At 39.0% G+C, this 25,870-nt stretch overlaps 1 protein-coding gene across 18 annotated transcripts in view; it reads right to left on the bottom strand.

Moving 5' to 3' along the window:
• Nucleotides 1-25,870, bottom strand: part of COBLL1 (cordon-bleu WH2 repeat protein like 1) — a 193,958-nt gene that overhangs the window by 27,200 nt on the left and 140,888 nt on the right. For all 18 annotated transcript variants that reach the window (XM_051848576.2, XM_070070742.1, XM_070070743.1 and 15 more), the window contains 3 exons: nt 22,258-22,355; nt 21,910-22,146; nt 357-504 (listed from right to left, as the gene is read on the bottom strand). In XM_051848576.2, coding sequence (XP_051704536.2) covers nt 357-504; nt 21,910-22,146; nt 22,258-22,355 — 483 coding nt within the window. The remainder of the gene's footprint in view (nt 1-356; nt 505-21,909; nt 22,147-22,257; nt 22,356-25,870) is intronic.

Raw genomic sequence — 25,870 nt, 5'->3', positions numbered from 1 at the left:
AGGAACTCTTTTGGTCACATTTACTAGGGTTTCTATGAGCTTCCTGTACTAGGATGTCTCTGTCCTTCTCCAAACCCGGGAAGTTTTCTGCAAGTATCTCACTAAAAAGGCCTTCTAATCCTTTCTTGTTTTAAATTCATGAATTACTATATTTTAGGATCATGGAGCTGGCACAATTTTGTCACTTTATTTTCTAATGTTGCATATTTTAAAAAGAGCTGAATGAGAATAAATGAGGAATTTTTACAAGTCCTAAGTATTATTTATATTATTTAATCAAAAGACCTAACAGTTCTACAGCATATATGAAACAAAACCCAGTACAAATATAATGTTAATGGGAAAAGTAAAATTACCAGTTACATGGCCATTTTCATCACTTGGATGCAGGGGTATTTTGGAGGGTGGGGAAGGTGCTTTTCGCTTTGTCCTTCTCAAAGATGAATTCCCTGCAGATGTACTATTAAGTGAACCTGTCCTCATGATATCTCTTCCACAGGGACTCTGCAGAAAACAAAATGACCACACACAATCCTATATTTAGAAATTAGTAGCAACCTTTAGGGTGACACTGAACTTCATGTCGAACACATCATATACCAAAATAGAACGTAACAGTCATCCATTCAAGAAAAGATTTGGAGAGCATCTGCCATGTGCAGAAGCAGAGCTATGGGATGGACACATGGGAGAAATAAAATGTGACCCTCCACAAGAAACCTGGGCTATGATGGGAGACAGGCATGCAAATAAATAACTATAATATAAAAGTTTCACAAGCAATACAGTTAAAAACTTTCAAGGAGAATCCTGGGAAAATTGTATGTAAAATAAGATGAAAAGGGTAAGATTATGTGTATATCAATAGCAAGCTTGAGTAATCCATCTCTTTGCAACACCTTTATATCACTGAAAAATATTTCAAAAATCTATGCCTACTGGAGGTCCTTTGAGGTCTCCAACCAGACAGCTACTGTTCACACTCACAGCAGGTGACTGTCAGCAGACCCTATGACCATTCTCAAGTCAGCAGCTGGTGCCTCCTGGCCAGTGGCCATATCATCTTTGGTCTTTCCTTTTACAACAAAATTGCATGAAAGAGGTATTTGTAACTGTGTCTCTAATTGCTCTTTTCCCATTTGAACCTTTCCAACTAGATTTTCTCCAACCCTTGATTCATTAAAATTAATCTTACCAAAATTATCAAAAAACTTGACCATAAATAAATCAGTGGTCACTTCTCAGAAATATTTTCCCTGTTAGCAGCATTAAATACAACTGACTACTCTCCCAAAATGTGAGGGGTTTTTTCCCCCCTTTCTTCAGGACACTATCATCCTTCCTCTCCATTGATCTGCAATCTCTGGGTTTTCAGTTTTCTTTTTGGTTTCTTTGTACCTTCTCATTGATGGTGGCATGACCCAATCTTTAGATACATTCTCTTGAATGTAAGTGCACACTCTTAAAATGATCTCATCTATTCTCTTCTTTTTAAGTATTATTCATATTCAGATAAATGTAAAACTGTTTCCACCTGAGCCTCTTTTCTGATCTGTCTTTAGTGCCACTTCAGTTTAGGCTAATTCAATTTATTAAAACTAAGGCCTTGATAATCCCCTCATCCCTACCCCCATCCTGTTCTCATAATCTTCCATATCTCAGCAAAGAGCAGGACACCCTTCTGCTTGCTGCCTTCTACTCTCTCTGACAGTCCACTTCAATTCAATCCATTGGTTCCTCCCTTAGAGATATCCAGATTGACTGCTTTCACAAACTCTGAATCACCAACAACCTTTTCACTGGCGTCTGCTTCCACACTGCTTCCTTACAGTCCCTTTTCAACACAGCAACAAGAAGGATCCTATTAAAATCTAAGTTACATTAGATCATCTTGTCAGAGCCCACTAATTTTTTCCAAGTTGATACAGAAAAATCAAAATTCTTAGAAGGACTTGTGAGGTCACTGACACCTAGATCTTTCTACCTCTTTTCCCTTTCCAGCCACACTGGCCTTCTTCCTGTCTCTCCAAAGCACACGGAGAATACCCACCCTTACTGCTTCCTGTGCCTGGAACATTATTTCTTGTGGTAATGCAATGTCTTTTTCTCTAATTTGATTCAGGTCGTTTCTCACATCATCTTTCCAAAATGGTGCAGTTGTTGTCTGTTTCCATTAGGGTTGACTGCAATGGCAGGGATTTCTTTTCCCCATCCTGTTTTGCTTACTGCTGCAAACTTTAGAACAGTATCTGGCTCCCAGAAGCTTCTAAATGAATATTTGTTGAGTGAATGAAAAAGGAATGATATAATGCCTTCTTCATGTGTAAACATAAGGCCTTAATAAGCTTGGACAAGGAGCCTATGTAAAGCATGGACCCTTCTAATTTCATACAACAGTGTAAATATATCTTAGGGAAGTAAACTAATTCATGAGTACTTTTTTAGTGTTGATGCATTACTAGACACAAAGAGAAAACTGGCAAACTTATTTTGTAATATATCTACCAGAAAAAGAAGGAAGCCAGATCCAAAAGAAATATATGTGCCAAATGTGTTATGTACTGAACAGGAAGGCAGGTCTCCTCACAGGGACAGAGGAAAAGTTAAGTCTGTACGGGGAGTGGCTTGACTGGGCAAATCTCTAATTATTCCTCTTACAAGACAGTAGGACAGGGGACTTCATGATCTGACAAGTAGCGAAATATTAAAATCTTCCATACCAGTAGGTAAGCCACCGCAGTCAAACTCCTACCTCCCCTGCCCACTACACACATCCGTTTACTCTGGTTTTTCCTCCAAAACTCTCCAGACCTCTCTATCATCCAACAAGAAAGGAGGTAAAGCCTGCCACCCAGACCCAGATTTTGAATCAGAGTCACAGAAGACAATTCTGGTTAAAACTTGTGCTCAGGGGCCAGCGCTGTGGCACAGCAGGTTACTGCCCTGGCCTGAATCGCAGGCATCCCATATGGGCACCGGGTTCTAGTCCCGGCTGCTCCACTTCCAATCTAGCTCTCTGCTATGGCCTGCGAAAGCAGTAGAAGATGGACCAAGTCCTTGGGTCCCTGCACCTGCATGGGAGACCTGGAAGAATCTCCTGGCTCTTGGCTTCAGATGGGTGCAGCTCTGGCCATTGAGGCCATCTGGGGAGTGAACCAGCAAATGGAAGACCTCTCTGTCTCCACCTCTCTATATAACTCTGTCTTCAAATAAATAAAATAAATCTTAAACATACACACACACACACACACACACACACACACAAACTTGTGATCATCCCCCCAGGGTGGATCACTGGGGAGTGGACACTGGAAGAAATTCAAGATAAGGGATGTCTGCAAAAAAGAGAAATGCAAAGGAGAATTAGCAATATTTAAATTTTCTTTTATTATTTATTTGACAGGTAGAGTTATAGACAGAGAGACACAGAGAGGACAGAAAGGTCTTCCTTCCATTGGTTCACTCCCCAAATGGTTGCTATGGCCGGCAATGCGCCGATCCGAAGCCAGGAGGCAGGTGCTTCCTCCTGGTCTCCCATGAGGGTGCAGGGGCCCAAGCACTTAGGCCATCCTCCACTGCCTTCCTGGGCCACAGCAGAGAGCTGGACTGGAAGAGGAGCAACTGGAACTAGAACCCAACGCCCATATGGGATGCTGGCGCCGCAGGTAGAGGATTAACCAAGTGAGCCACAGCGCTGGCCCCAGCAATATTAAAATTTTTTAAGAAAAATATAAAGTCAAAAAGAAAAAGCTCTTTGCTAATGATGTCTCTGTATTCTGAAACGCTTACTTGATATTTATTAAAGTAACAAATTTAGGGATCCTCAGGGGAAAGACTAGAAGTTCTTCTAAAATAATGTGGCACTTCACTTTTTAAAATATTTACCCAAAAACTAAAGGCAGATTTCATTTTCTTACTGAGTTGACTTGTGTACCGCTCTGTGAAAACACGCACCACTCATAACAGACCCAGCTTATCAGCAAAGGGCAGCAGGTGATTAACAAGTACATGAAGTAATGGCAGCATTTGATTTGCCTGCTAGTTTCATGCTTTCCCTGTTTTGACTCACTGCTTTCATCAGACATATGAGAAAGCTGTTTCACCTTTAGGTCACATTCTCAATCTCTTATTGGCTTTTCATTATGTGATAAAAGCAGTTATGACACCCAAGTTTCTCAAGTGTCTGTTAAGGGGGCAAAATGCTTAAATTTTGGCTTCAATCAAGCAGCCACCATAGATAAAAGGGAGGGGGATTTATACAGACTCAAAAATTTATATTACTCTATCCATAACTCAAAGACAGAATAATCACAGATAATCTTTCATTTATCAGCCTAGAAGTCTTAAAATATGTGATTTTTACAAGATATTTATATTTCCATGGATAAAGAATTTAAACTTTGTCAAGATAAACAAATTTAAATTTTATAAAAACTAAATGTTTTCAACAAGAATTGATAAAACAGTTTAGGAGTGCATGTTGAAAAGGCAAAGGCAAAGCTATGAACACTTCTGGAAGTATTATGATTTATAAACTTGCTCTGGAAAACTCACTTTGCTTGCCCCGTTCTACAGGTATATCATGATGATAAATGTACATTTCTAGAGGTGCAATTTGGATCAAAGAGACTAAGAATGATGACATTAGAAGAGAACATGGTACTTACTGAAATAGACATGTGCCCTGTCTAGCTGGATTCCATACTGTGATTAATGATTTAAACATACTAAAGTTAATGACAACATAAATTTATTAATTGGTGTAAGATAGTCTAAAGGCAAGAGTTTTGAAGAACTAACAACAGTAAATTTAGATCAATCAGTAATAGATTAATTTGGCATGCTTTGCTTTGAGATAGGAGTAATATATCAGTGTTAGCAAGCAGTAAAAGAAAGTTTAATATACACATTTTGTTGTTGTATACCACAGAAAAGCAAGAAGTTGCTTATTTCTTTTTATAAACAGAGACATTGAAAAAAATTAAAATCACCTAAGAAATGGCCAAAGAAATTAAACTAACAAAAATCAAACCTGGAGTTATTTTGTATTAACTGAAGAATCACTATCAAGACAAAGAATGAAGGATTCCCAGGCCTTGCACAGGAAATGTTCTACACTAGTACTGCAGAACGTTCACTGGAGAGATGAGCATTTGGCATGCAGCAGTTAAGATGCTGTTTGAGATTCCTCTATCCTGTTTCAGAGTGCCTGGGTTAGCGCCACTTCAGATCTGGCTTCTCGCTAATGCACACCCTGGAAGGTAGCATGTCTTTGTGTTCCTGGAACCCATGTGGAAGAACTGGATGGAGTTCTGGGCTCCTGACGTCAGCCTAGTCCAGGATCAGCCCCAACTGTTATGGGCAACTGGGGAGTCAACTAGCAGATGGACGTTCTCTTTTTGGAATAAATATAAACAAATAAACTTTTTAAAAGTTCATGGAAAATGGAATTAAATACGTTTATTTTGCTGCAAAAAGTTTTTGAAACTCATGAATAGTTTTTTCATAACACACTTTTCATGAACTTTAAACATTTTATTTGAGAGACAGAAAACTTCCATCACCTGGTTCACCCCTAAATGCTCACAAGGAGCCAGGCTGAACTCAATTCTGGTTTCCCATGTGGGTGGCACAGATGCCATCACTTGAGCTGTCACCTGTTGCCTCCAAGAATGTACATGAACAATAACCTGGAATTGGGAGTGAAAGCGGGACTAGGACCCAGTCACTCTGATATAGGACAAGGGTATTCCAACTGGCATCTTAACCACTAGGTCAAATGCCCACACTGTTTATGAATTTTTGGAAGCTTTACATAATATAGGGATTTCAAATTTTTTGCTCTAAAATAAATATCTTTTATTTTCTATGTAATTTTTGAGGTATCTTCATCTATCTATTGAAAACATCTTTTTCTTAGGGAATGCCTGCAGGAAAAGGAAGGGCATGTAAATTAGAAGACTTTCATATTTCTAAATAGATAAGAACCTAGGGAGCTGGTGTGCAGTGCTGAATATACACAGAATAGACATGTCTAACACAGAGGACTGGAGAGGCTCCAAACCCAAGAATGACTAATGTTAGAAAGCAGACTTACTAGCCGGTGCTGCGGCTCACTAGGCTAATCCTCCGCCTTGCAGCGCCAGCACACCGGGTTCTAGTCCCGGTCGGGGTGCCGGATTCTGTCCCGGTTGCCCCTCTTCCAGGCCAGCTCTCTGCTGTGGCCAGGGAGTGCAGTGAAGGATGGCCCAAGTCCTTGGGCCCTGCACCCCATGGGAGACCAGGATAAGTACCTGGCTCCTGACATCAGATCAGCATGGTGCGCCAGCCGCAGCGCACAGGCCGCGGCAGCCATTGGAGGGTGAACCAACGGCAAATGAACAACTTAATACATTATCCCTCTTAGTAGTTTTTTTGTTTGTTCTACCTAATATGACTGGTTTAATTCTGTAATTAATACACAGTTATTCTTAAGTGTTGAAAATTAACTGAAATGTGATCCCTGTTAAACATAAGAGTGGGAATAAGAGAGGGAAGAGATGTATAATTTGGGACATGCTCAAGCTGACTTGCCCCAAATGGTAGAGTTAGAAACATACCAGGGGATTCCAATTCAATCCCATCAAGGTGGCATGTACCAATGCCATCTCACTATTCCAAGTGATCAATTTCAGTTCACAATTGATCATAATGAAAGGACTAAGACTCAAAGGGAGCACATAAACAAGTCTAGTACCTGCTAACAATAACCGATAGAATAAATAAAGGGGAGAGTGATCCAACATGGGAAGTGAGATACGCAGCAGACTCATAGAATGGCAGATGTCCTAAATAGCACTCTGGCCTCAGAATCAGCCCTAAAGGCATTCGGATCTGGCTGAAAAGCCCATGAGAGTATTTCAGGCATGGAAAGCCAAGACACTCTGGCAAAAGATCTCTGTGAGTGAGATCCCAGTGGAAAGAACAGGTCTTCAAAGAAGGAGGTACCTTTCTCTGAAGGGAGGAGAGAACCTCCACTTTGACTATGACCTTGTCTAAACAAGATAAGAATCGGCTTCCATAGCCTTGGAAACTCATGACTGGAGCATAGGGAGATTACTGATGCCATAGACAGGAGTGTCAATTGGTAAAGTCAACAACAGGAGTCACTGTGCACTTACTCCTCATGTAGGATCTCTGTCCTTAATGTGCTGTGCATTGAGATTTAATGCTATAACGAGTACTCAAACAATATATTTCACTTTGTGTTTCTATGGGGGTGCAAACTGTTGAAATCTTTACTTAATGCATACTAAACTGATCCTCTGTAAAAAAAAAAAAAAAAAAAAAGAAATTATCAACTCCCAACTTGACTCTCACTGGGATTAAACATGACAATAGGTCTGATCTGATTTCATCATCATTTAAAAAAATCATCTATTATTTTTCACTTTATGTTTCTGTGTGGGAGCAAACTGTTGAAATCCTTAATGTATACTAAGCTGATCTTCTGTATATTAAGATAATCGAAAATGAATCTTGATGTGAATGGAAGGGGAGAGGGAGTGGGAAAGGGGAGGGTTGTGGGTGGGAGGGACGGTATGGGGGGGAAGCCATTGTAATCCATAAGCTGTACTTTGGAAATTTATATTCATTAAATAAAAGTTAAAAAAAAGAAAAAAATATCAACTTTGAAAGTCAAATAAAAATAATGAAAATAATTTTTAAAATATCTACTTTGAAAGTCAAATAAAAAAATAAAATAAAAAAAAAGAAAAAGAAAAAAAAAGAAAGCAGACTTACTAACTACCATGGTTATTTAAGTAACACACATCATGCATTTCCATTTAGAATGTTTAAAATTTTAAAAGGCTAGAAAGGCCACTGATGCCTAAGCAGCAACATTCTTAAATCTGTGTGTGTGTATGCACTTCAGAAGTATGCCCCTCCTAACAGTCTTCCAACAGTTCTATTCTGGAATCAAACTGCCTACTGTTTTTGAATGTAAATTTGCCTTCATTGCCAAGAGGCTAACAAGAGGGTCTGCAAGCTGGAAAGCAGCCTACCCATGGTTACCAATCAGATGAGTCTTATAGTCAACACCAGAGGGTTAAACCTGGAAGCATGCCATTTATTGCCTCTGTGACCTTCAATCTTGTCATCTATGAAAGGAAACTTAATAGTACCTATGTTGAAAGAGGAAGGTATGCTCCTTATGATGTATGCAAACAGCACCTAGCATATAGTACATACTCCATAGAAACGAGCTGACATTACTACATGTAATTTAGCTGTTAAAGTATATGAAAGTGAAAATGTTTCTGTAAATAAAATGAGAGTTACTGTGTTTAGAGTGAAAAGTATGGCTAAAAGGAAGTATTTAATACTATGCTTTCTCTTTGGTGATAGTGCTGCTGGGGTTTTATTGGAATCAATCTCAAGATAACCAACCTTAAACTCCACCAGTGCGCCAAGGTCAGGGACTTGTGCTTAGTCCACCGCATAATTTTGTTGTGTGTCTAAAGTCCTCCACATGCATGTCACTTCATCATACCATAAAGGCTTTAACAGAACACTATTTTGTTAAATTTAATGATGAGTAAACATGTGCATTAGTGTATAAAAATTTGAAAGTTTTTAGTAAATTTAAAAGGAAGAATTAGAATTAAAAAACTGCTTATAACTGTCTATAGTGTTTAACACCAGGATATATTTTATTTAAGTATGACTACATTTTTAAGTAGAAGTTCAGATAAAATTATGTTTTACAAAATGAGGAAGCAGGTTTCTACTTACTAGGAGAAACTGTTTTAGTTAATTATTAGAGATATTCAATTATTTACTTTAGTAAGTTCAGTTAGAGTCACTGGTAAGTCTGCCTGCCAATAGAGAAACCTGCTCCTCTAACAGGAATGCACATCGCCAAATTTTACGGTCTGTGAAATGTAACTAGTACAAGGAAAAACAATTCACACAAAAGTGACAAGGTCAGCTTGAAAGTCATGCCAGAGTTGATCTCCCAGAATTCACACTCAGATCAGAATCTACTGGTTCAACATGGAACTACCTTTAGCTGAAGAATTAAATGGCATTCAACAGATTCACTAAGCACTACTTCCATACTAGTTTTTAGATCATTTTAATCACAGATGAATATTAAGACACAAGGCAATGAAAACAATATACCTTACATAAAAGAATGAAACACAAAAAGAAAAATAAGAAAAAAAATCAAGTTAAGGGATATGTTTAAAATATGATTTACATCTGTGGAGAGGGGTGGAGTCAGTGGACAGAAAATAAGTAATCCCACAAAACTGTCTTAGGGGGTGGGTGCTGTGCTGCAGTAGGTTAAGCTGGTTTTTGGGATCCCGGCACCTGGAAGGCAGCAGATGTGGGCCCAAGTACTTGGCTTCCTGCCATCGACATAGCAGGCCTGGATGGAGTTTCTGGCTCCTGGCTTTGGCCTGACTCAGCCCTGGCTGATGCAGATATTCAGTGAATAAACCAGCAGATGACAGATAACTCTTTTTCTTACCCCCATATCTTAGAATTGCTATGAAGTTTGCCCAGATTAACTGTAACTACAAATTATGTTCCAATGACTGAATTTTCTGTTTAGATGAAGGTAAAGGTTTTACTCTTGCTAGAAAAATGCTGAAGGTATTTTACAAATTAGACAAACAAGCAACTTAATTTCAATATTTACATTATTAGACTCATCTACATATACTACAATGAAGGTAATATAGAAGTATGAGGTACTGAATTTGTAAAATAGGAAAAGCTGGTGAAAGCAAATTTACTGTTAATTTGATTGTAAAATGAGCACAATATCACAAAAGATATAAACAATACATACACTGATTTGTAAAAAATGAAAAAATCACTGAATCTAGCAAATATGATACCATATAGAATGTTGACATCCAACTTTTCACATATCTTTTACAACCATTCACATGCACACACACATACACACCCACCACAGATGCCAGCTTTTTTTCTTTGTTATGGATTTTTAAAAGCAAAATACTATCTTTGGTGGGGCAGGGTAAGGTTATTTCTCAAGTCCCGAGCCTCCTTATTGTGTATAATAGTACTTTTACTCTTTGCGTGGAAATTTCTCCCTGTTCCTAAAAAACCTAATGCATATATATTCTATTTTCTTATTCTCTTTAGAACCCTGCTTTAAGATTCTCCATTGATAGCATGCTGAAAGTCTTTAGTTATCTAGGTCAACAAAGACTAAGAATAATTGTATCACGTCAAAATGAAGCAATGTGAGATACAAGAGAAGGGTGTCAGGCAGCAGAAATCTGTAATTAGGGGCAGGAGAAGTAGGATAGTAGTACCAGGGTGTGGGGCTCCTAAATCTACACTACGTAAGCAGTCAGCCCCTCTGCCAACTTTAGTTCAGCTACTGTCTATCTGCTGGAATAAATACTATGAGAGGAAGCAATGAGAACAGAATGGGATTCACTTACAGGTGTTCTAAATACCACCACCACCACCACCGTACCTTGTCCCTTTTTAGTTTCTAACTAAAATCAAACCTATTCAGAGGATTCTGAGTGTCCAATCTCACCACTATACCTCATCAAAATCATCTACTTTAAGAATAATTATTGGCCAATGGTGACATTTATACACTCTGGTTAATAAGCTCATAAGCCTGAGAATGTCTTTATCCAGCTTTAGTCTTCTACCTCTTTTTAGTGATGTCCATGCATTTGTGTTGACTTTTGTGTCATAGTCAGGAGTTTGGGGAGAAAGATGCCAGCTACTCAATGTTTTATTATGCTACTGTACATGAGGTTTCAGAAATCTTCAACAGGGTGGGGACCAAGATTTGGCTAACACTCATCAAACCAAAGCTACACCAGAATGCACCTTCCTCTGTCAAAGGTCAATTCTGAAAGATAACAAAATAATAATAATTTCAAAATACCAGAGTTGGAAAAGACTTTGATAAATTTAGTTATAAATTCTTATTCTGCAGAAGACAAAACCAAGCCATATAGAAGTTCAACAAAGATGATGAGGAAAAGAAAAAAAAGGAGAATGACAATAATGAACAACATAAAAGATCTAAAAGTAGAATCCAAGACTCTCTGATGCCAGGAGAGGGATGCTTCTGCCTCAATATACTTTCTTTCCTGCCCTTCTCCACGCAGTTGATGTTGGTATGGGAGCATCACAAGTTTTACAACCTGTGTATGTCTTTGAAGAGATTCTGTATTTCTCTTCCTGAGGCAACCTGGACTTTCATCTCAACAACACTTTGAGATAGCACAGAATCAAATGTTATTTTGTCTCTCTTAGTTTATAACAATTTTTTAAAGCCCAGAGATGAAGGCCTAGCACTGAAATTCATCTTGGATGGCAAAAGACAAGACTGAACCAAGAGAAAGTAGATCCCAGGATCAAGTTTAAAAGACTTAGTGGTTGGGGCCAGTGCTGTGGCACAGTGGTTAAGACACCACTTGTGGCGTTGGGTGCCAGTTCTAGTCCTGGCCACTCCATTTCCGATCCAGCTCCCAGCTTGTGGCCCAGGAAAGCAGTGGAGGATGGCCCAAGTGCTTGGGCGCCTGCACCCATGTGGGAGACCCAGAAGAAGCTACTGGCTCCTGGCTATGGATCAACCCAGATCCAACCTTGTGGCCATTTGGGGAGTAAACCAGTAGATGGAAGACCTCTCTCTCTGTCTCTCCCTCTCTAACTCTGCCTCTCAAATAAATCCTTAAAAAAATAAAAGACTTGATGGTAGTGGTAGCCACATTCTTTGAGATGATGATGAACAGGAGACAGGTGTTTCTGGGGACAAAGAAGGAAGAGTACAACATTGCTACCCACATGTTAACCGAGTGTAGAACCAAAGTAGCAGTCAAGGGAAAAAATGGAGACCAAACCATTTCATCTCAGAGAGAAGGCATCAAAGGAAGTTTGGCAGGCTTTATCCAAGCAACCCCATAAGCTTATCACCATGATTCCAAGAAAGAGGCTTGTTTCTCTCTACCTAAGTCTCTGTAAACATCTATCTCCCTATGACATCTCAAACACTGTAGTAGTAGAGAGGTTAAGTAAACTGCTTACAAACAGAACTGATACAGGAAGCCGCCTAATACCATTTTCAATGCTGTTTTATCAATTCTATATGCAACTTCTAAGAGGTACAGTTTCGTATATACAGATACATAAGAGAAACCCAAAGTAATTCCACAAATGACCTACTTATTTTTAAATATTTTTATTTAAAGTTTAGCAACTTTAGAGCGAGCATAGTTCTTTTATATCAGAGGTAAAAGTGGCAGAAACCTAAAACATAGGGTCCAGTGTTGTGATGCAGGAGGTTAAGGTGCTGTCTGCAATAATAGCATTTCATACAGCTGCTGTTTCAAGTCCTGGCTGCAGCACTTCTGATTCAGTCCCCTGCTAATGTGCCTGGGATGGTAGTGGAAGATGGCCTAAGTGCACTGACTTCTGCACCCATGTGGGAGAACTGGATGAAGCTCCCGGCTTTGTTTTGGCCTGCCCCCTGCCATTGTGGCCATTTGAGGAGTAAACTAGCGGATAGAAGATCTGTCTCTAGCTCTCTCATTAATTCTGCCATTGAAGTAAATTAATAAATCTTTTTTTTATTTTCAAAATAAATCTAAAACATAATGTCCCAGAATACTTCTGCCAGGATTAAAAGTGTAATGTGCTTAGAACTCTGCCTACAACATTAACAAGTACTTCAGCATTTACCACCATTACTTTTGTTGCTGTGATTATGATCCTTTGAAAATATGACAACTACAATGGCCAAGTATGCATTGTATCCGGGAAAGCCTTAAAAAGGGAAGCAGACTAAATATTATATTGTGCTGGTACATTTCTCTACTGAATGAAAGCAGTCATATTTTTGGAAGTATAGACAGCTGTATTCCGTATATCACACTGAAACACCATGGTAACCACTGTTTCTAGGCAATTGTAGAATTCTATGTGTGTGTGGTCCACTTTCTTTCTTTCTTTTTTTTTTTTTTTTTTTTTGACAGGCAGAGTAGACAGTGAGAGAGAGAGAGACAGAGAGAAAGGTCTTCCTTTCCGTTGGTTCACCCCCAAATGGCCGCCACAGCCGGTGCGCTGCACCGATCCGAAGCCAGGAGCCAGGTACCTCCTCCTGGTCTCCTATGCGGGTGCAGGGCCCAAGCACTTAGGACATCCTCCACTGCACTCCCAGGCCACAGCAGAGAACTGGACTGGAAGAGGAGCAACCAGGACGGAATCTAGAGCCCTGAACGGGACTAGAACCTGGGGTACCAGCGCCACAGGCGGAGGATTAGCCAAGTGAGCCGCAGCACTGGCCTGGTCCACTTTCTATATAAGACAACGACAGTGGAGTAGAAAATAAATGTTATGTAATAGCCTGAATAAAAAATAAAAAGTAGTATGTATGTTTATACATATATGTGTACATGTATATAATAGAGAAATGCAACCTTAATTACTTTGTGTAAAATACCTAGGTTTAAAATTCATTAAGTAAAAATAAAAATATACATTTGCAAATTTCATAAATATGTGACATTAAATCATCTTACCTGCTTATAAACTGTAATATATACTAAAAACATAAAACTGGGTAAAAGGTTAATAATGTAGAAGAACATTTTTTAAAAATTTAGACAGTTATTATACTCTAGATATTGAATTTCACTTGCATAACACTAGATTGCAAAAAGTTTTGATTTCTCAATATGAGTGTTTGTCTGTAGCAGGATGCAAAATGAGACCAAAGAAAGATCATTCTTTAGTGGAATGTGTTTCCAGTCACAATCCAATACCCTTAAAAAATTAATGTGCCATGCTATTAGGGGAAAATTGTTTGATGCTACCTCTATATAATTCCAAGCAGCAAGGCCGTGCCAATGTGTCAAATATAAAATTTTCTAAAAAGGTTTCTGCGAGTTCTATGGTCAAGATCACCCACAACTTCTGTCCAATTCTTTCCCTTCCTGAAACAAAACAGCCTGAAGAGGCTTATTGGTTAATAAGACCAGAATGTCCTTTGGCTACCGATTAAATGTGCTCTTCATAGACCCTTTCTTGGTCAGCATGTGCAGAAATTAGGTTTATGAACTTAGTTTCAACCCCAGAATTCAATATCACTTTTTGTTTAAGTGAATATCATTGCATTTTCTACTTCCTCTTTCAAAATGACAATCTTATTGTGAGTAACTGTTTACATATTATATAGTAATGCAGGCAATATGGCTAATGTAAATAGCAGGATGACCTGACATATGTATCTTGTTGTGGAAATGGTATTTCAAGTCATTAGGCAGTATCATATTCACAAAATGAAGTATCAAGAGGAAGTTCCAGAAAATTTTTAATTGGAAAATTTTCTTTATCAAATGAACATTACCAAAGAAGACAGAATATTGATCTTTACAGGGTAAATGTGAAGACTGGAATCATGTGAAAGAGAGTACAGATAAATTTAGGGACAAGAAAATGATACTGGCTGGCGCTGCGGCTCACTAGGCTAATCCTCCGCCTGAGGTGCCGGCACCCCAGGTTCTGGTCCCAGCTGGGGCGCCGGTACTGTCCGGTTGCTCCTCTTCCAGTCCAGCTCTCTGCTGTGGCCCGGGAAGACAGTGGGGGATGGCCCAGGTGCTTGGGTCCTGCACCCGCATGGGAGACCAGGAGGAAGCACCTGGCTCCTGGCTTCTGATCAGTGCAGCGCGCCAGCCGTAGTGGCCATTTGGGGGGGGGTGAACCAACGGAAAGAAGACCTTTCTCTCTGCCTCTAACACTGCCTGTACAAAAAAAAAAAAAAAAAAAAAAAAAAAAAAAAAAAAAAAAAAAAAACAACCAAGATACTGTAGTAATGACACTGAAATAGTATTCCATAAAATTTATTCTTTAGATGGAGAAAATAATTTTAGGTGCAGAAATATCTCATGGAAGAGTAGGATAATTTACTTGACTAACTTGGGTCTTTATTGAATCCACTTCGGAAACTACACAATTAGGTCAGAAAACCAGTAGCCTTTTTTATGGATATTTCCAGTATAAGCTGCAAAACCACTATCCAAACATTTTAATTTGCCAGTGTTGAGAAATGTCTCAGAGGATGAGGCAAGTTATTAAATAGGAACAGCCAAAAAAGTAATAAATAGACATAGCTGAGAATTTGTTTCCAAACTCCAGATAGATTCACTAGTTGATAAGCCTTGACCAACACAAACATCATGCCCTTAAACGAACACCCAAAGGAAAGTTCCGTATGAATAAAACTGCTAATTGTATAAATCATTTTGTCATTTATTGCTGATATATGTCTCCAAATCTGTATCACCTTGTCTACAAAATTCGAACATTTGCTATTTTAATATACTCAATATTTTATTTCTGCTTTATTAATGGATGCTTTGGGGAGGAACACTGAAAAATCAGAATGTTGTACCTCTATTAAACAGCACACCCTTGTGGTCTATTTTGCATTACTACCTCACAATTTTTATGTTGTAAATTTAAAATCAATAAAAAGGAATAAATAAATATTACAAAGACTATAGAAATGAAAGGATACAAGTATATCCATAATTCTTCATGTTTTTATAAACTATTTGGTCAGACTTTTTCTATTAGTTATGTTTTTCCCAACAAAAGCACATTTTTTAATCACTAAGTAGTTAGCTTTTGACATTTTAAAATCAAAACTAAATTGTTAAAACGGATATAAAACGCTTATATTGATAATGACTATCTCCGATTTTAAATTTTAAAAAAAGTAAACAGTAAAATTCACCCCCAAAGTTCACATTTTGTTAAATTTTCAGAATACCTACATCTGGCTATATTAAAAATTTCAACTTAAGGGTAAATTATATTTACTTACATTATTTAATACACATATTGTTGTTGGTCTTAAGATTTAAACATAACATTTTAGAAGCTTAAGAAGAATACTGCTTAAAATCATGTGGTCCAATTTCTATAAAACTAAATATAAACAAATTTTATATTATCCATGTACTTCTGAAAATTTATCAGATATGAAAATGAAATACTGAAACTTGTGAAGTAACTATGAAGTAACAAAGAACTATATATTCTCTCCATATATACTCAACCTGACAATGTAAAAGCTGTAGTTAATATTTATTTAACAAGTTTCTTGAACATCTACTATGTTCCAGAATTTTACAAAACACAATTCTTGCCATATGGCTAAGTAGAGGTAAAAGTAAAAATTTAACAATGCTATAAGCTTTAAACAACAATAATATAATTATTAAAGATTTATTTATTTATTTAAAAGTCAGAGTTACATAGAGAGGAGAGAGAGATGGGGAGGGAGAGGGAGAAAGAGACAGAGAGAGAGAGATCTACCATCCACTTGTTCACTCCCTAGATGGCTGCAACGGCCGCAGGTGGGCCAGACCATTAGCAGGGAGCTTGATCGGGATCGGAAGTGGAGCAGCCAGGAAACAAACTGGTGCCCTATGGGATGCTGGCATCGCAGGCAGCAGCTTTACCTGCTATGTCACGATGCTGACCCCAACAATATAATTCCAATGTTTATTTTTATATGATGGGGTAAGTAAATCATGTCACAAACAACAATCCTTTATGTACTGATGAGGATATTCAAAATAAATCATCCAGAACCAAAAAGTGAGGTATATCATAACTGCAAGCTGCCTATGACCACCTAGCAAAAATAGTAAGTATCAGGAGTATTGGTGAATATGCATACCTTGTTCCTGGAAGGATAGAGGTGCCCTTCAATATGGAGAATCTAGTTGGAAATTGGGCAGGAAAATGTTCACTGAATCCTCTTTACTTTTACCTTCAGAGCTATTTATTATGTAAATATACTATCTACATATACACATAAATTAAAACCAAATAAAAAGACATGGAAGAGACAAATTTAGGCTATTATTCTGTGCCAGCATCTTTAGAAAACTCTCCAGGAGGCAGGTAAAAGAGCATGAATCACTGAAATCGTGAACAAGATGGAGGTGCGGTCATTCCATCCTGCTTGGAGAGGAAACAGGATTTTATAAGAGCAAGAATGAGTCAAATATTACAAGCACCTTGAAAATGATGAGGAATTAAAATGTAAAATTAAAATTGTGACCAGCTTGTAGTGGACCCTGAATGCCCAGAAAAGCAAAGCCAGCTATCCAAAGTTCCTGTACAACACTTAAGAGTATTTGGACAAAGTATTGATTCTCTCCTTATTCTCTGCCCTTGATTTCTCTAGGAATGACTTCAGCAGAGGGAATAGATGATATTATAATGTGAGACTTAATGAAATATGAAGAAAATAGCAAAGATGATCTAGAGCTTTTCCATTTGAGGGAAAAAATGAGTTGCACTTTAAGACGCTCTTTTCCAGGTAGTGACAAGTCAGCAAGCAACCATGATTTCAATCTGGAACTGCAACAACAGTGAGACTGAGATTATAAAGGTGATCATTAGTTTCCTGGCGGTACTGTAGCAAATCGCATAATTAGGTGGCTTAAAACAACAGAAATTCATTCCTCCCTAGTTCTGAAGGCTGGAAGTCTGAAATCACGGTGCTGGCAAGGCCACGCTGCTTTGGAAGGCAAAATGGGATGATACCCTCTTGCTGCCTGCAGCTTCCGGCAGCTCCAAGAAGGCCACGGCCGTGGCAGTGTAATGCAAGCCTCTGTCCCACCTTCAAGGTCCCTTCTCCTCTGTCTTCTCTTCTTATAAAGACACCAGTCATTGGATTTGGGTCCAACTTAATACCAAGATGATCTCATCTCTACATCCTCAACTTGATTATGTCTTCAAAAATTTTTTCTAAGTAAGATCACATTCATGGGTATTAGGAGTTAGGATTTAACAAACATCTTTTGAGGGGATAATATTTAAGCCACTCTTGTTGACAGCCATCAGCTCAGTAACTCAATAAAACACAGACATCTTCTCTGAAAGTCTATAGTGAATACAGGCCAATTGGGTTCAGGTACTTCCAAATGAAAAACAAACAAACACACACACAAACAAAACACACGCACACACACACACAACACAAAATCCAAAAGTCCAGAAAGGTCAGATTAAGAAGAGTATCTAGACCAAGAAGGAGGCTAAAACAGAAGAAGGAGGGGTGACTGATTGTCAAATATGCCCAAGAAGTTAAGGAAATTCATGCCGGGATGCCTAGGAAAGCACACATTCAAGTGTATGCACACACAATGACAAACAAAACCACCGTTCATAATTAAGAATTTGCGTAATGAATACATTTTTTTAAAAAAGGTTTTTCATCTTCTCTAGGGAAAAACAAATAATTCAGGGTCCCACTGAACAATACATCAAAGAACTATCCAGATGTCCAGATCAAAAGAAAAAATAATTAGAAAATTCTATAAAGATGTGCAGTTTGCCAAAGGCAACACACTAAAAAAAAAAAAAAAAAAAAAAAAAAAGATTACTTAACACAGGGCACCAACTGGTCATACAGCAGAGGGTGAGAGTCCAAAGAAACGGCTTTCAGTGAGGTCACTGGTAGCACAGCCCAGAATTCTAAGCAGCAGACTACTGGAAAGTCAGAGGAAGCCTCTCGGGACGCAAGCACAGAGGAAGTTTACTGGAATAGACTGGATGAGGACAGCCGGACTAAAAATCAGTGAGCAGGCGCCAAGATTTCTTTCTCCACAAAGAGAAAGGCTTCGGGAGTTACTCGAGAATATAATTTATACCCTTATAATGTAGTTTTATGGTAATTAGAATATAAAACAGTTCTGAAAATGTTACTTTATCCTATGAAGAAACAAAACAGGGCTACAAGGATGAAAGGCAGACTCTGGATCTCTGACTTGGTCCCTGCTTACCTCATTTAGTCTCTGTTTCCTGCTCCGGCCCAGGCATGCCATAGTCTTCAACAAGTTCTCTGAACAGGGTTCCTTTGCCTGACTCATGCACTCACACACATATTGTAAGACTGAACTAAAGAATCCTATCCTGCAAAACTGCACCCAAACACCAGTTATCCCAGAAAACTGCCAGTAAATAATTTTACCATTTGAAAAAGTGATCTTCCTGATTTTTAAGATGAGACTTAATACCATAACAGTAGACAAGAAAATCTTAGTAGAATTAAGACAATTTAGTAGATATTTTCCAAGTAACTATTAATGTTAAGATTGTTCTTTCCTGAGGCTGGTGCTGTGGTACAGTGGGTTAAAGCCCTAACCTGAAGCACCGGGCTCCCATATGGGCGCCGATTCTAGTCCTGGCTGCTCCTCTTCCAATCCAGCTCTCTGCTATGGTCTGGGAAAGCAGTAGAAGATGGCCCAAGTTCTTGGGCCCCTGCACCCACGTTGGAGAACTGGAAGAAGCTCCTGGCTTCGGATCAGCACAGCTCCGGCCGTTGTGGCTGTTTGGGGAGTGAACCAGCTGATGGAAGACCTATCTATCTGTCTTTACCTCTCTCTGTAACTCTTTCAAATAAATAAAATAAATCTTAAAAAAAAAAAAAAGATTGTTCTTCCCTTTCTATCTGTTCAATTCGCTACTTTTTAAATATACCTAATAGCTTATACTTAAAAGTAGTTAAATTTTATTTTCATAAATTTTTGACTAGGAAGGCAGAGAGGCAGAGGGAGATTGAGATGGAGACTGAGAGGGAGGAGGAGGTGCAGGAGGGAAAGAGGGAAAGAGCAGGGGAGAGAGAGCTGGATCTCTGATTCACTGCTTCTTACTATCCAAATGCCTGCAACAACTGGGCGAGGCAGACACTAGGAGCAGAGCTAGAGCATGAACCTAGGTACTACAATATGGGATGAGGGTGTCCCAAGCTATGCCTGCCTCTAAATTTTTTTTTTTAGTAAAAGAAGCATATAGGGGCCAGTACTGTGGCATAGTGGGTAAAGCTGCTGCCTACAGTGCCAGCATCGTACATGGACGCAGTTTGAGTCCTGGCTGCTCCACTTTCCCATCCAGCTCTCTGTTATGGCCTGAGAAAGCAGCAGAAAAAGGTCCAAGTCCTTGAGCCCCTGCACTCACATGGGAGACCCGGAAGAAGCTCCTGGCTCCTGGCTTAGGATCAGTGCAGCTCTAGCCATTGCAGCCATCTGGGGAATAAACCAGCAGATGGAAGCCCTTTCTCTTTGCCACTGCCTATCTGTAATTCTGCCTTTCAAATAAACAAATAAATCTTTAAAAAAATTAAAATGGGTGCTGGCGCTGTGGCGCAGCAGGTTAAAGCCCTGGCATCCCATGTGGGCGCTGGATCGAGTCTCTACTACTCCACTTCCCATTCAGCTCTTGCTGTGGCCTGGGAAAGTGGTAGAAAATGGACCAAGTCCTTGAGCCCCTGCACCCATGTGGGAGACCTGGAAGAAGCTCCTGGCTCCTGGCTTCGGATTGGCACAGCTCCAGCCGTTGCGCCCAAATGGGGAATGAACCATCGGATGGAAGACCTCTCTCGCTCTCTCTCTGCCTCTCCTCTCTGTGTAAGTCTTTCAAATAAATCTTAAAAAATTAAAATAAGCAAATAAATGTATATTTGGTAGGAGGTTAATTCATTTGAGCACTGAATTTACAAAGTTTGAGAGGAAAATAAAATTTTTCAACTAGATAAAAAAAATTCTCAGTGTCTCAAATATCTCAAAATTTGTTCTCAAAGTTATTCTGTTGACAACCAGCAAAATATGTTGTCTCATTTTCAATCACATTTACTTTAAAATTCATTTATATTCTTCTTTTTTATTTTTTTGACAGGCAGAGCTTAGGGAGAGAGAGAGACAGAGAGAAAGGTCTTCCTTCTGTTGGTTCACTCCCCAAATGGCACCGCGCCAATCCGAATCTAGGAGCCAGGTGCTTCCTCCTGGTCTACCATGTGGGTGCAGGGCCCAAGCACTTGGGCCATCCTCCATTGCCTTCCCGGGGCCACAGAAGAGAGATGGACTGGAAGAGGAGCAACCTGGACAGAACCCAGCACCCCAAGTGGGACTAGTACCCGAGGTACCGGCGCCACAGGCGGAGGATTAGCCTAGTGAGCCACGGCACTGGCCAAAAATTCATTTATATTCTATAAGAGTAAAGCAAGAAATGTATAAATTGTCTGGCCATGAAAAGTACTTTGCAATTGGATCCCTACAAAATGGCATTAACAGGGAAAAAAATCTGGAAATAAAGGGGAGTAATAGTAACTGTAAGGAAAAGATACAACTGGACCAGTGCTTGCTTTGAATACTGGAGTATAATGTATTTGCAATATATTCTGTGCAAGACGACTTTTTTTTTTTTTTTTAATGACAGAGTATCTGTGTACCAAGCAGACAACAGCATTTTCCCTGGAGAAAACTCAGGGAAAGAGAAGATACATGTATTCAGAAAACTACCAACAATGCTTTGCTGTTGGGAAAACAAATCACTCAAAAATAATCTTTACTTGGCCCCCTGCTACCTTGTAGGAGATCCCAGATTAAGTTCTGGGTATCCTGGCTTCATCCTGGCCCAGCCCTGGGTGTTGTGGGTATTTGGATAGTGAACCAGAGGATGGATGCTCATTTTCTGTTTCTCTCTGCCTTTCAAATATAATGAAAATAATTCAGCAAAACATTTTTTTAAAGCAAGGCCATTTCCTAATCTAAGCATCATGATCTCCTTGGTTGGGCCTTAGGAAAATAGGACTTGAGATTTATGAATATTTTATTTACTTGAATATGAAAGCTACTTAAAATGGACATTCCTCCCTACTGCATCACAGAAGCATACATACAAACTCTTCCCAGTATCAACCTTATTACTAATTATTTATTCTTATTATACATTATGACCACTGCTAGCCTTCTTAGAAGTTTCTGCAGAAAATCCCAAACAAAGTAAGAGGTTAAAAAGCAGATGTTCCCTAACGCATCCTAAAAACAAAACACAACTACGCACCTTATCATTTTCATCCACACTCGCAGCCTTCACCACGCACGAAGCTGGTCTCTCCTGGATGTGTGCCAGGTCATGGGGCTCGCTCTGAGACGCTGGCATCGGCGGCAGCGGGGCCCGCCTCTTTTTGGGTGCGTCCGAAGGCAGTGTGTTAGAGATAAACGGCTTGGAAATGGTGTTGGACCTTGTAAAAGTTGGACGGTGCTTATTTATTAGAGGGGTTGCTGGGGCACTTGCCGTCTAAGGAGGAATTGAAAGGCAATATTTACACGTGATTTCAAGATAAAAAACACTTATCATTTACAAAGAGATTTGAAGAATCTTGCAAATGCCTCCTAAGAAAATACTCACTTGCTCCCGCTTTTTCTTACTGCGTTGAAAGAAACTGAAGAACCCTTTATTTTCCTTCTCCTTCATGAAGTCTAGGTTTTGAGATATTTGGCACGACTCTAAAATAGAAGAAAAACATCTTACTTTTGTAATGCTCATTCCCAAAATTATCTTTTACTATTTTCTCGTTAATAACATACTTAATGATGAAAGCAACTAATTACAGTCTGTTAAGAACCAGGCGCTCTGACAGGCACCTTGTATCTTATTAAATTCTGCAAGTAATAAGCAAATAGTGCTCCAATTTCACAGCAGAGGAAACTGAAGCTTAAAAAATTAAGAGACACACAGGGTCAACCATCAAAAAGTGACAGAGCTAGGATAGGATTAAATTCACTGTGATGAGTCTGTGTTTTACACATAATTCCCAACACTTCAGCTTTAAAAGTAAAAAGGGCACTGCCAACTAAATGAGATGTGAAGCTGCTGCCACACTTTGTCCCTGTGACTGTAATTTTATCTCAGCACTTATCTTGAATTTTTTTTTCCAAAACATGAGTCGTCATGTTTAGTCAGTCTCCTGTATCTGAATTTCCTATCTGTAGATTCAATCAGCCTCAGTATTTGAAAAAACAATTACACCTATGATTAACACACACAGAGTTTTATTCTTATTATTCCTTCCAGGGATGGGGAATAATAATAATAATAATAATAATACCCGCCTGCAAAATCATTTAGTCTGGTCCTTCAATGGGAACCACAGGCAGGACTCTAAATTCAACAAAGTTGGAACGGCGCTGTGGCACAGCGGATTAAGCCACAGTCTGCAGTGCCAGCATCCAATATGGGTGCTGGTTTGAGCCCTGGCTGCACCACTTCTGATCCAGCTCCCTGCTAATGTACCTAGGAAAGCAGTGGAGGATGCCTCAAGTCCTTGGGTCCTTGCCCCCATATGGGAGACCTGGAAAAAGTTCCTGGCTTCAGACAGGCTCTGCTCTGGCCATTGCGGTCATCTAGAGAGTGAACCAGCAGATGCGAGATCTCTCTGTCTCTCTCCCCCCACCTCTGCAACTCTGCCTTTCAAATAAATCATAAAAAAAAGGAAATTCAGGAAATCTATTGCAGGCTAATTATTTAAGTTGATAATTTTGTATGGCCTGTGAATGAGGATATAAAACCCAAAAGGCCCTTGGCAGAAAAAAGCTTCCCCACCCCTGCAAAAATACAGTGTAATAGTTATATCCATAACACTTGAATTTTATCAGGTGTTATAATAATCTAAAGATGGTTTGAAGCACACAGGAGAATTTACACAGGTTATATACAAACACTATGCCATTTTATACATTGGAGCTGAGCATTTGTAGATTTTTTATCTGCTGGGTGTCTTGGAACCAACCCTGTACGGACCTTCACTGAAGACTGTACCTAGTACTTTGTTAAAAGTTTTGAAAACATTGCTTCTTTAATCCACTGTTCTTAACTGAGAGAGTTTTGTCTCCCAGAGGACATTTGACAATGTGTAGGGACAATCTTTGTTGTCACAATTGGGAACCAGGTCAGGAGAATGTGGCTCTGGTATTTATGGGTAGAAGCCAGTGATGGTGCTAAACGCAGTACAATGCAAAAGACAGTCCCCAGTAACAAAGAATTATTTGGCCCAAGATGTTAATAATGCCTAAACTGAGAAACCACACTTCAATCAAAATGGCAAATGTCAAACCCTGATGCTGCAGGTGCAACATTTCTTTAAAATTCTCCAGAAAGTATTTTAGTGTCAACTGAAGGGGTCTGTGACAAGGACAAATCCTATAGTGCTAAGCTACCCGGGCCCAGATTATGTCTAGGTTTCATGCTCCACAAATGTTTTCAGGATGGCTGACTCTTTGTTGGTACCAAGGAATATACCAGATGAGCTTGGAACTCCTAGTTATACCAGAAAGCAAGCCATCGAAGTCTCCTGGAGTCATGTTAGAAGGACTCAGGGCCCAGACCAAGATGGTTTCTATTAATAAAAAGCAAGGCACTCTGGACATAAGAAGAGTAATTAAAATTCAAACACATCATTTAAGTTTAATTCTTTGTAATTTTATCTCAGCATTCACAATGATACTAAAAAAACTAATACATCCTCATTATTTACCTTTCTGTTAAGCTAGAGAACCAGTCTATTATTTTCAAAAGTAATGGAGGCAGCAAAGTCAGCGAACTCAAGAGGCTTCCATAGCCTTGGCAACTCATGACTAGAGCCTAGGGAGATTTCTGACACCATAAACAAGAGTATCAAATTGTTAAGTCAACAACAGGAGTCACTGTGCACTTACTCCTTATGTGGGATCTCTGTCCTTAATGTGTTGTCCAATGTGAATTAATGCTATAACTAGTACTCAAACAGTATTTACACTTTATGTTCTGTATGGGTGCAAACTGATGAAATCTTTACTTAATATATACTAAATTGATCTTCTGTATATAAAGATAATTGAAAATGAATCTTGATGTGAATGGAATGGGAGAGGGAGCGGGAGATGGGAGAGGTGCGGGTGGGAGGGAAGTTATGGGGGGGAAAGCCAATGTAATCCATAAACTGTACTTTGGAAAATTATAATTATTAAATAAAGTTTTTAAAAAAAGTAATGGAGGCAAAGAACCACAATTTTATTAAACCTTTTCTAATTCAATTCTATCTAGTCATACAGTTGACCTGGAAAGTTTGCTTTCTTGGAAATATCTCAGCTAATAAGAACAAGAATGTTTCATCAGACTACCATCATTTTCTGGCTCTTAATGAACAAGATGGCCATGATCATCAATAGCTAACATCAGAAAAATAATTCTCCATTATGCACATTATGCATCCACAAAAGGAATACACAATACCACATATCATAAAGCATTCTTGCAAAATAGCCTACCAAAACCTGATCAGATCTCTATATTAATTAATTTACAGGAAATAAAAAGGGCAAAGAAACATGTTAACTGACACCACAGGATGCAATCAGCAAAATTATGAATGTGGGAACAAGACAAATTATTTGGTTTCTTCAAATAAAAAAAAGTAAATTTCATAAATATTTCTTTTACACGGGGCTGACACTGTGGCGTAGTGGGTAAAGCCACTGCCTGCAGTGCCGGCATCCCATATCAGCACTGCTTTGAGACCCGCCTGCTGCACTTCCAATCCACCTCTCTGCTATGGCCTGGGAAATCAGTTGAAGATGTCCCAAGTCCTTGGGCCCCTGCACCTGTGTGGGAGACCTGGAAGAAGCTCCTGGCTCCTGGCTTCCGATCAGCACAGCTCCAGGCACTGCAGCCAATTCAGGATTGAGCCAGCTGATAGAAGACCTCTCTCTCTACCTCTCGTTCTTTCTCAGTGTAACTCTGACTTCAAATAAATAAATAAATCTTTTAAAAAATATTTCTTCTACAATGAAACATGGATTTTATGGTAAATTAAAATATACTTTCAAGGACACTGGAAACAAAGCACTGTGTATCAACATTTGATAGCTAAAGTATAACTTAGGAATGATGTATATTCTTACTGTATTGCTCTCATTTAAAAAAGTGTTTACAAAATTAAATAAATTATGACCAAGCAGGGGGCTACTTCAGGAAAGCAAACATG

The sequence above is a fragment of the Oryctolagus cuniculus genome, chromosome 3 (genome assembly GCF_964237555.1).
Source record: "Oryctolagus cuniculus chromosome 3, mOryCun1.1, whole genome shotgun sequence".
Classification (NCBI taxonomy): domain Eukaryota; kingdom Metazoa; phylum Chordata; class Mammalia; order Lagomorpha; family Leporidae; genus Oryctolagus; species Oryctolagus cuniculus.
Note: the sequence above shows the minus strand (reverse complement) of the source record. Positions and strands in the feature narration are given on the sequence as shown.